This window comes from Oncorhynchus tshawytscha, linkage group LG03 (assembly GCF_018296145.1).
Source record: "Oncorhynchus tshawytscha isolate Ot180627B linkage group LG03, Otsh_v2.0, whole genome shotgun sequence".
Taxonomy (NCBI): domain Eukaryota; kingdom Metazoa; phylum Chordata; class Actinopteri; order Salmoniformes; family Salmonidae; genus Oncorhynchus; species Oncorhynchus tshawytscha.
Window position 1 is genome coordinate 28,851,840 of NC_056431.1, and position 12,527 is coordinate 28,864,366.

A 12,527-nucleotide genomic window follows, 5' to 3' on the forward strand; every position below is an offset into this window, starting at 1 on the left:
TATCAATCAGGTGTTAATGGTAGATTGGCACTAAGGAGTCATCTAACCATAAAGGTATTAGGATATACAGCATCACCGTACAGGCGAAGGAGGAAAGCTATGCTCCTTCGCCTTAAATAAACGCTCTTTGCTGTTGAACGCATATATTTGCTTTACCATGTCATTACAGTTAGTAGCCTAGGCCTACCTATCGATATCAAGAATAATGAAATTCCATTAGATCCGGTCACATTAACACTTTCAAACCATCGATAATATGCCTTCCACTCTTTCACATCAAAACGTTGTTGAACTTGTGAAGCATCGAGTGTTTGTGTCGGTAGAAAGGCTGATAAGTATGATTGGCATCATTATCATCATATGATCGCATGTAAACAAAATGGAAAAAATAAGGGACATCCACGTGTATTCAATGTTTCTAAATTATGCAATACAATATGGCATTTTGCTTTGAATTATTGGGCTCCCGAGTAGTGGTCTAAGACACTGCATCAGTGCAAGAGGCGTCACTGCAGTACCTGGTTCGAATCCAGGCTGCATTTACATCCGGCCGTGATTGGGAGTCCCATTGCGGGGCGCATAATTGGCCCAGCGTCGTCCGGGGTAGGCCGTCATTGTAAATAAGAATTTGTTCATAAATGACTTGCCTAATTAAATAAAGGTTAAAAAATGTTGGGATTATATTATCCCCCAAAATGCTTCATCCGGTCAAGATAAACATGATGTTGTGATGTAACGTAAGTACTACGATCATACCAGATGCATTGTTATTGACTTTTTCCCAAACAAGCACGTAGAGTAGTTAGTCGTCAGACCATTTGTGTCGAAAGAGAAGCAACGCCCCACGGGGCATACTGGTTGAATAAACGTTGTTTCCACGTCATTTCAATGAAATTACGTGGAACCAAGGTGGAATAGACGTTGAATTGACGACTGTGCTCAGTGGGGCTGCTCTCTGATCAACTTTCAAATATTACCATAGCACTATAATTAATCTACAATACTGACGATGGATCAGCTCCTATAGATATTACCAGCTTTGGCTGCAAATATTGAAGCGACTTACTCTAAATGCTTAGGCCTACCCTATAATAATGCACTAAATCAAGATTTGGCGCATCATTCCGCACATGTTGTTCGATATCGTGAAATATATTGAGGCAAGAAGTACAGACAATAGCATAGAATTAGCCAAATATAATTCAATTGAATGAACATTAAATTGATTTCAATGTGATTTAATATAGGCCCACGAAGCCTATAACGTAGCCTATATTTTGCAGTCATCTCGGTTTTCATTTGAAGCACGCATCGTTTTATTATTCGTTTGTTTGTAACAAATGCAAAGACACAAGCAACATAGGCTAGCCTATTTGTAGTCGACTGCGTTCTGAACTTATCCGCAGTCCCAGACAGACCGACGAAGCTCTTGATTAAGTGTTAAACGGAGATTTTCTGCGTATAAAGTGACCGCAAAAAAAGGATCTAACGACTCCCTTAGATGTTCTACGAGTGGTCTGAGGCCGTCAATAAATAACGAGTGTTATTTTGTGCAATTTGAGTAACGATGGTTTTGGGAAAAGCTCGGCTACTATACATCATAAGATTATTCTAAAGAGGATCTTAACGCTACGAAGGCTCGGAGAGCCATGCCCTTGTCTGGGTTGTGACCACAGAGTTAAATAGAGGTCTCTCAAATCTAGATTATATTTTGTTAATTCTAGGCTACTGCCTGTACTTTTTGCCTCAATATATTTCATGATATCTAACAACGTGCGGAATGATTTGCCAAATCTTTTTAAGTCCATTATTATAGGGTAGGCCTAAGCATTTAAAATAAGCCGCCCCTATAGGGCCTGATCCATCATCAGTTGTGGAATAAGAGCTTGTTTTAGCATGTACAGCGCCAATGAGGACTTTCACCATTTTGAAGTAGTCAACGTGATTCTATCCTGGTCATCAGGAGGAATAAGCCAATGAATTATAGTCATGAGCTAACATTGGCAGTAAATCACCAACCTTGGCTTCATACATGTTCAAACAACACACTACAGATGGCAGTATGCCCCCTTCCAGTTTGTTTGCCAGGTCATAAAAGTAGTAGAAGAAGAAAATGGACTACTTCAAAATGGAGCGCTCACGGACGCCATAATAAGGACCGATACAATGATGTCATGTCTATCTAAGTCTATGGTTGTGATCGATAGAGGGCAGTTGTTGGCCCTATTCTTTTGAACACATGTTCGAATGGATTCATTGACACTAATCGACACGTCCACAGGGCTCAATGGTGTTGTGGTCCATTTGACCTGTGGAATGTAGGCCTACATTTAGCCTACAAAAGACCGCACGCTGTTGAGAGAGCAGAAACGAAATAGGCCTTTTGCCTATATTTTCCCTATAGCCGAGGCGCACCACACATTTGCTCATATTAAATATTTTTGTCTAGTCAGTAAATATGAACGAATGCACAGAAATGGCATAGCTGTCGTGAAACGGTAACTTGCATTAATCTGGTTTTAGCATTTGGTTGGCATAATACAATGCGCCATGGCCATGAACTGATAAACATTTCAATCTTGTTATTGTTCTAAATTTCAAAATGGTATTAACCAATTCGATGCCTCTCTTCTTGCAAAACTCAAAATGAACCAAATTCGTCATCATGACGTGATTACCACGAAAAGACCTTTGATGAGAATACAATAAAAAAAAAGATGGTGGGAAATAGCCAGAAAGACCATGTTCCATGCAGCTTTAAATAAAAATACATTAGATCTCGACATTGAAAAAAGCTTTTTAATATCAACCCCATTATTTAAAAATGTGCAAGTCTTTGTTCATGTGATATCAAGTGATGAAATATTACCTACACATCACCATCTGCGTGTTTAACCCCCAGGTTTATCTAGATCAATTAAAAGTGAATGTGACAAACGCGGGGAGAAAAAAAAACAATAAACAAGAACAAAACAAAACATCGAATTTGTACATCCCACAGTTTGATTATCAGAGAATTGTATGACTGGTCGATTAATTCAAGCTACAGAAGAAATACGATCAATGCCATTAACTTTTTTCTTAAAAAAACAAAAGTAAATGAGAAGAACACAAGTCCCTGGATATAATTTGCATAAAATGAAACAAAGCTACGGAGAACAAGCCATATGGTTATCATAAAACATGTATATACACGTAGCATTGACGGTATAGGCTATGGCAATCCCCCTGAAATAAAAAATACTATCTCTCCCCCTTTCTGACTAGCCTATATTCCATAAGCCTTTTCGATGCCATTTATATATCTATTGTACTTTGTCATCTATAAAAGTCATTATAGAATAAATTACAATCTCAATAACAAAATTATAAAATTAACGTATTTGATCATTATTCCCATATCGCAATGATACCAAAACAAAAGAAAGGTGGCAAGGATCAAATAAAATCCTCACCCTATGATAAATAATAAAATAATAATAATATATTATTCTTATTATTATTTTCATGATATGTGATGTCAGGTGACTTGTTTTTGACAAAGGGTCCACGTTGTTTTTAAAAGTTGATATAAAATGTAGAACACTTAAATATCTATTTCCTTTTGTAAAGGAATTATACATCTTTTAAATAAAATATATTTCAGCGAGCATATCGCCTTCTTTTGCCAATCTGTGGGCTGATTAATTATTTAGTTGCCAATCAATTAGACCATAATTACTTAAAGCATATATTTGATTCAAAAATATAATGTCAAGTGGACATTATTGAAAGCCAATGTCAGGACAACATGTGAAGTCAATTCTGCCAATCCAATTGAACTCACATCAATGAAATCCCTCTGAATTGAACATAAAATGCTTCTCAAACACATTACACTGCAAACAACAAGCATAATTTCAGCTACAAATAACTTTAAATAAAAATACAAGGTAGGCTATTGAAACCTAAAAATTGTGTCAAAACCATTTGGAATAAAAAAATAAACAGCTAAAACCTGTTTTTGTTTTGAAAACACCGAAAGAAAAAAAGTGCCCCAGTGAGAAGGAACTAAGCCGTGACTGTTTAGTTATACAATATTTACAAAATTGATCACAATGTTCTGTGAAACTTGGTGATATATCTTGCTCTAGAAAAGTGCCAGGTTTCCATCGCCACGTAGCCCTTCCGTGACCTGACTGCTAGCTGCTGGCCGCGTGGCGTGGAGCGGAGCTCAGTGTTGGCAGCCTTTTGTGTTTGATCCACACGTGCTGATATCATTGAGAGAACGAGGAGGATGATGTGCTCCTATGTGCGTCCAAACGAAATATTAAAACCATACGACTTATGTGGTATCAATTATTCAAGGAGCTCCTTCGAACTGCTCTTGACAACAACAACAACAATAATAATAATAATAGGGATATAACAGGTAACAGGCTAAAATAATAAAGCTTTCGCACATAATCATTTGCCTAAACGCCTCAAAGCAATGTTGAATGTCAAAACTAACTGGAAAAAGATGACTGACGGATGATCAACCCTCACACATTGCTCCGCCGATGCTCAACCCCCAGCTGCTTGTCTGGGACAGAGAAATGGCGTTTAGGCTATGTTTTGTCGAATGCAGCTCTCATGACTTTTCTTGTCGGACCCACACGTCCAGAACAAAACCATGATGATTACGCAGCGCCATGTGTTGAATACACCACAAGAGGCGAGAATGTAAACCATTTTAGCTATGAATCCCGAGGCTAGTTTTTTAACGATAATTTCCTTTACCCCAAATATTTTTCACAATAGGGCTACACCTTGAAACTGCGTTGAGTCACAGTGCTAGGCATATCCTCGAACATGTGTTCGCTTAGCTCTTGAAGAAAACAATTTCCACTCCATCGCTAATGATATTCGGGTTTTGAATGGTATTCAATGCAGATATTGTGTAAGTAGCCTACTCATGCCATAGGCTAGGCTATTATACATAAAACACCCACTATCGCTCATAGTCCAGTGAATTATATATAATTTTCAAGACAAACAAAATCAGGAAAAGTCTAATAGTGGTCCGTTATTGTTCATTGAACCGGGGTTTGGACTCCATGATGTGGCGGTGTGTCCCCATACACATCCTCGGTTCCAGGAAGCGGTCCACCGGGAGGAGTCATCCGTTTCTCTTTCTGTCTCCTGTTACAAAACCAAACCCTCACCACCTCTTTCTCCAGCTGTAGACCGTCCGCCAGGGAAGTAATTTCCGCCGCTGCGGGTTTAGGACACTTCAAGAAATGGGTCTCCAACGCCCCTTTTACGCTTACCTCGATAGAGGTCCGTTTTTTCCTTTTCCTCCCTTGTGCAGCGATTTTGTCCAAGCTGGTTGGGCTGCCCGAGGTGGAATCCGCTTCTTCCAACCACTTGTTCAACAAAGGCTTGAGTTTACACATGTTTTTGAAGCTGAGCTGCAGGGCCTCGAACCTGCAAATAGTGGTTTGGGAAAACACATTTCCATACAGCGTTCCCAAGGCGAGTCCGACGTCAGCTTGAGTGAAGCCCAGCTTGATCCTCCGCTGCTTAAACTGCTTGGCGAACTGCTCCAAGTCGTCTGAGGTCGGTGTATCCTCGTCCGAATGGTCGTGGTGACTCTGTTGCTGGTGCTGGGACGACTGGTGGCCGTGGTCGCTGAGATGCGGGCTGTGGTGGTCTTCGTGTGCATCTCTTAGGTTGTGGTGGTGCATTCCCTGTCCGCTGCCTGGAATCAGGCCGTTGACGCCGAATCCGGGCTGCGAATAAATAAGGCTCTGGCCATTGGATGTTGCCATGCTGGGTATGTGGGCTGCGGTAGTTCTCCACGCTCGGGCGTCGTGGTGGTTCCCATGTGACTGGTGCACCAGGTGGGGCGGTCGCGGCTGGTGCTGGTGCTGCAGGTTATTGGAACTGTGCATCTCGTCTCTGGTGCCCTGCACCGCGGGTTTGATGTCCTGCTCGCCGAGCGGACTGGTTGACCACGGAGCTCCCTCTCCGTGCGACAGTGCCGTTATCCACTGGTGCGCGTGGCTGAGCGGGTGACTGTTGCTCTGCAATGAGTAGTCACTCTGCAACAGGGTCTGCGCGTCCCTGTACGCCGATGCTTGCTGCATGCTCCCGGGCTCCGAGTGCACAATGGATGCGCTGGAGGTGAGGATATTGTAATGATTAGACGCTGTGGTCGCCATGACTCTCGGAGCCGGACTGATCGCTCTTATTAAAGGAACCTTGCATTTGACAGTTACTGTTTTGCCACAGGCGTCTCCCAGGCACTCTGCCAAGTGGACACAGCGGCGCGCACCTGCACTCCGCCTCGTCCCGCTGTTCATTGGACAGAAATGGCTGATGGACGTGGTTGCTACTGGCAACAGCCCACTCATTGGACGTTAGAGAGTCTCAACAAACACTACCTATTTCTAGAGAACTGCGAGTTCTGCTGCGGCACCTCTGAAACGTGAGAGACCGAGTGCGGCATGGAAAACGGAGAGAGGGGATAGGCACTGGCCGAGGTTTCAAATGGAACTGTAAGGAATTTACTCAAATTAATACGATAATGTTTTAAACCAATATATGAATATCGTGATTGCAGATCATTCGAGTGATGCATGCTTCAAATGCTTTTGTGAAATGTCCATTTGAGTACGGTTATAGATTTTCTCCTATTTATTTGGAGTAAATTGTGTTTGTATTTATTGTATTTACATAACCTTTTTTTAGACATGAAATGTTATTAATACTTGTAATAACTGTGTGGGCATTTTTATATTTTGGTCGTTCAGTGATTGTGGCGAAAACTTTTTTTTCTTCAAGGATAAAGTTTTGTTTGAGGTAGTAGGCGGATAGTTGCAGTTACATGTGTTCTGTATTTATTGTGTTACTAGGCTTATACTATGAGATAGGATATGGATTCCTTGATATTGAATAGCCGAATGAGAGTAACGGAGACTTATTGCGAGGATCAGTGCTGGTTGCATGATGGAAATGATTGTAGTGCATAATTATTTTTTTATGGCCAAAAATGCAGGGAATGAAAACATGTTTTACTGTGAACCTGTATAGATACATGCTTTGTGCCACTGACAGTACTTTGCATGTGCATGTGTTACGTGATCTGTTTGTATACAATGTCGGTGATGTAATGCCATTTCCCTCTGCATTACACGTGCTCTACAATACTGGGATGTAATTGTATGACAATACAAATATAAGGCTAAGCACAATAAACTTTTAGAATCAAACTAGTCTTGGCGCCATATGAAGGTGTAAACCTTAAAATGAAAACGTTCAGTAATAGGTTACTTATGACTCAAATTGTTTACATCAGAAGCTAGACATAGCAGTCTTGTATTAAACGCCATTTGTGATAATAGACTGTTTAATAGTTGGAGTATGCATTTAAAACCGGAGTGCATAATGTACAACTATGGGCACGCTGTTCATTGGCTATGATGTCATTGTTGTTTAGGACTGTGTGTGTGTGTGTGTGTGTGTGTGTGTGTGTGTGTGTGTGTGTGTGTGTGTGTGTGTGTGTGTGTGTGTGTGTGTGTGTGTGTGTGTGTGTGTGTGTGTGTGTGTGTGTGTGTGTGTGAAACGCTTCCGCCTCAGACCTATGAAAATCGGGTCTGAAATAGTACGAGTTTTCAGATATTCGTTTGGGCACTATTTTATTTGGTTTAGGTTTAGTAGAAAAAATCGTTGATGTAATTTGTAAATACCAAGTTGAACATGTTTGGATTATGGAGACCTACACGAATATGAAACGTCTACAAATAGAACAAAAAAGTTGGACCACCACAACAATGTCAAACAATGACGGTAAGAGATTATAAAAGTTGTGCGTGACAAGGCAGATACATAAAAGGCCTGTGGAACAGAGACCGGAACAGAACATTTTTTTGCCATAACATTTCAAATATTTCAATATGCATTGCATCTGCTTAGGTGTTTCCAGCTGTAGGCATAACTAACTAACTATAGCCAAAGTTTGCATACAATGATTAAATTGCGCCTACTCAACAAACGTTCCACAGTGGCTTAGAAGTGAACGTAACGCGTTAAGCACCGTGCTGAATTCGGTTATATAGGCAAGACTAGTGTTGTGTTGCCTAAGTATACTTTTCAAATCGAACCCATTAAAAGTATGATCTTTGGACAATTAGCTTTCAATATGCTACTTAATTGATTAAAATATAGGGAAAATAAGTAATAAATACGTTATATAATAGTACAAGGAAATCAATATTTTATGTCTGAAGTAGGCCTATACACATATTGTCTATACAGGGTTGGGGAGTATCTGATTACATGTAGCCTAATCATGTAATCTGATTACAAAAAACTAACTGTAATCAGTTATGTTAACAGAAAAAATATTGTAATCAGATTACAGATACTTTTAAAAAAGCTATTACTTACTGTGTTTTTTTTTAAAGTAGAAGGGATGTTTGCGAAAAAATACCCTATGACACATTTCTGTTTTCCAATGACATTCAATTTATCTTCGAAAAAAGGCGCAAGTTTAAGTTTGTTCCACCTGAGCGAGCTCTGACCACAAGTCAGAGACTACGATGGTGACACACCAAATGCTTTCGATGGGAAAGGGAAATAACTGTAAGTAATCCGGTTGTTACTGAGTTTGGGTAATCCAAAAGTTATATTACTGGATTACAATTTTGGACAGGTAACTGTAATGGATTACATTTAGAAAGTAACCTACCCAACCCTGTGTCTATAGGCCTAGTCATAGCCTCCATTTATGATTTGAGATTGTAGGCCTATAGGTGAAGCAGGCCTAGTAGTCTACAACAGGGCTCTCCAAACCTGTTCCTGGAGAGCCACCGTCCTGTAGGTTTTCAATCCAACTCCAGATATAAATAACCTGATCCAGTTTATCAACCAGCTAATTACTAGTCAGTAATACAAAAACATGTCTTTTTTTTCTCTCACTTAGGCCAATATAAGGCTAAAATGTTTCTTAGAGTGGGAGTCGACTGGCTGATGTTTAGTCAGTGAAGCATCAAGGACAGAAGTGCATACAAGCGGCTTAGTGAGATCATGCCTCGATCCGTGGCGTGGTGCGCAGGTGTCAAACCCGCCACAGCTGCCGTCCTCTCTCTCTCCTCCTTTCTGTGCGGCTCAGGGATAGGATAGGACATTGTCCAAAGAGAGACATTCTTGTCGAGCCACTGCTGGTTGCCATAGAGAGGAGTAAATGAAACAACAGAGCTCACGTCACAGCTACTTTCGCCCCCTCTTCTTGAATATCTAAAGGCCTATTTAAAGGGGCCCTCTGGCGGGACAAAGGCTGGAGGGAGAAAAGGAGGGAGTGGGTGTTAGTGGGAACGTTGAAGGAGAAGGGATGAGAGGGAGGGAGGGAGGAGTGAGAGAGTTTCTGTGTATGCCTGGTAGAGTAGTTATGATAGGCCTACAAACGACATAAGGGGTTAAAACTGGCCCCACTTCTCCATTCTCAAACTTTTGTGCATCATTCAAGCAAATTTTCCGTCACAAATATTAGGCCTAACTACCCGCTTGAGTCTTCTTTAATAGTAGCCTAACCTATCAGTCTAGTGTGCAGGCCAAATAGAATAGCCCTCTGAAATATCCCCAGTAAATATGTTCATATTTTGGAGCATGGAATTGACCGCCAGAACAAATAGGCCTACAACGTGTTCAAAAACAGTATGAATATTTTTTTTTTTTTGGGGGAAACTAAAATAGATTGAAATCTAATATTGAATTCAATCGAATATTTTTTTTAAAAGCTAACGATCAAAAGGTAGCCTATACAAGCTCAACAAACCGTCAATGCACATAATAAAGGCATATAGGCCTATTAAAATAGGTACCATTATTGGATAATCGAAACAATATTTCATTTAGCGTGGAACAGTTTACTGGTAATCAGTTTTCTGATTAGTTCAATACACAAAAAAAGGTTCTGGATAAAACCATAAAGGGTTATTTATATTGCTTGCTTCATATATGGCACACCTGAAGGTTCTAGATTCTAAGGTTCTTCTTCACTGAACCAAACTTGGTTCCATATAGAACACTTGGACTCCATATAGGGTTCTATATGGAACCAATTTCGGTTATATATAGAACCTTAAGGGATGCCATATATGAAGCAAGCATAGAACCCTTTCCGGTTTTATCCAGAACTTTTTTTTCATAAGAGTGTAGATTAACAATCCGGGTTGACTGAATGGCATTATCCACAGATTTGTGCATCTATCCATTATACCAATAGTTTGACCTGAGTATTCTCTTGACATGTCGCAGCAAATAATCCTTATTAATATATGAATATAAACATAATCAAATAGACTGTGCATATCACACAGTGCAAATATGAAAGGATTAAAGTCCAAGCACAAAAGTTTCAAGGCATGGTTCAGTAATTAATTTGTTTTATATCATCATTGTGGCGTAACACTGAAACCATCCAAATCAAAAGAACATTTGTGGTAATTAGGGCTGTAATTCAAGGAATTACCACATCGCCACACAGGCTTAAATAGTCGTGTTGGGAGAAATGCAAAGCACATTATTTTAATGGTGTAATATGCAAACTATGGGTCGTTCAATTACATGGCTTAACAACGCATAAATGATGCGAGTCTTGTTATTTGGACTGCGGGGTCCGTGGTAATTCATTCGGAGGGGGCAGTGTGCTTTCCCATACAGTAGAATATATTCCTGTGCTCCAAGAGCTGCTGCCAAACATTTAAGGGAATAAAAATTAACGATGGAGAATCTGAGCGTTAAATTAACAGTAATTATATGACCCGCATGCTGTAAAGTTTCAATTTTTAACGGTCTAATTAGGTAACTGTCTCCCCATACATCAACTCGTATCCCTCTGCGAATTTTTCACAAGAACTCGTTTGTGTTCAAATGCTGTGGGGGAAAATAATTACATTTCATAAATTGTTCATGTAATGAAAAATCTAATGATGAGTTAGTTAAATATATGATGTTTTTAAAATCTTCAATTGTTCCATACACACTCCATTGATTCACGTTTAGAGAGTAGGCCTATTAACGTACACAACCGCTCACAACCAGGAATACCCATAATCTCATAATCTCACACGCCTACTATCTCACTCTTTCAGCAAGCAATCTTACAAATGGTCATCCGGGAGAAAAAAACGTATTGGTAGGTATTCTTTTTTTTTTTGTCACTGGAAAACCCTAATTTATAATAATTAGGATGAAGACAGACCTGTTGGCCTCATAGACGAATCCCTCACTTTGCATTATGTAGATGTGATGTTACCATATTAACATTCAGGACATGCCTATGACCACTTCCTGTCCCCTCCTCCAATTGTACTGAACTGGAGGAAATACAATGCTTATAATTCTCATGCCATAGGTTAGAAATGAATAGAAAGGAGTTAGACTTAGACACAGTCATAATTTAACATGGAGGTAACAGGTAGTCTGATATGTAAAACCACTGAAACATGTCCTTGAAAACCTTGGCTATATCCAGACCAATATCCCACGGCATTGGACCGTTGCTACCTTTCAGTGGTCAGGTTATGTCACCATATAGAGATTAATTAACTGCATATACTTACTAGCTTTTTGCAAGGTAATTACATACCGGTACATTATTCAACTAGTAGTATAGGCTACTTGTGTAAGGATTGGTGTGTGTTAAGTTGACCCATTTTTTCCCCCTACAGCTCTTACATATAGTCCATGCTGTAATTGGTGTAGGTATCAAAGGAAATTGGATTGACAGGTTGCGTGAGAATTAATAGTGTGTGTGTGTGTGTGTGTGTGTGTGTGCGCGCATACGAGTGAGGGATCGAGAGGGAGAGAACGAAAGAAAGAAAGACAGAAAGAAAGGAGTGACGAAAAGAGAAAGAGCGGTAGAGTAGGGAGAGGGAGAGCATGGAGAGTATTAATTGTGTGTATTGTGAAGGGTTTGGCAAAGTATGGCTCTGGAGGTGCTGGGGAGCGAGCCCTCCACATGTCGGTGTGATCAGAGCCAAGCTCTCAGGCTCCTGTATTCCAATGCAATTAGGCCCCTCAAAGGCCTGCTTAAAGCTGCACCCCTCAGCAAGCAGAGCCCCAGTGGTTCGACTCTATTGTGGTGGGAGGTGTATTCTGTCCCTCTTTAAACCTGGATGAGACCACCCCAGTGAAGAGAAAAAGGGAGGATTACCCAATGTATACTTCTCTGGAAGTCCACTGATGAGCTGATCTTTAGACTAACCACCCCCGACAATAAGATGGGTTGGTCCTAGAGTTATGGATGTAGTTTTCGGTTAGTGCCATTGGCGATCTTGTTCATTTCAACTTTTAAAACGGAGGTATTTTTAGCATTGGTTGTACAAAAAAAAACATGTTAGTAGGTATTGTTAGTTGGTAAATTGTTAGATCGTAGCCTAGTAGTTCAGAAGTTGTAGTTTCCTCCTACCATAACTGTCAAGTAAGTCAACAAGTGGTGTATATGCCTACATTCTCCTCCTCCACATTGGCAGCGGTATTACAACTATCTCAACAGCATG

At 40.3% G+C, this 12,527-nt stretch overlaps 1 protein-coding gene across 1 annotated transcript; it reads right to left on the reverse strand.

Moving 5' to 3' along the window:
• Positions 1-2,804: 2,804 nt before the first annotated feature.
• pou3f2b (POU class 3 homeobox 2b) lies at positions 2,805-6,250 on the reverse strand. Its single transcript, XM_024399955.2, has one exon. It carries the CDS (start codon positions 6,183-6,185, stop codon positions 5,055-5,057), a length of 1,131 nt encoding a protein of 376 aa, XP_024255723.2. The 5' UTR covers positions 6,186-6,250; the 3' UTR covers positions 2,805-5,054.
• Positions 6,251-12,527: the final 6,277 nt, after the last annotated feature.

What these genes read in the sequence shown, in the direction of transcription:
- pou3f2b (XM_024399955.2), bottom strand. Translation starts at nt 6,185, where the DNA reads ATGGCGACCACAGCGTCTAATCATTACAATATCCTCACCTCCAGCGCA.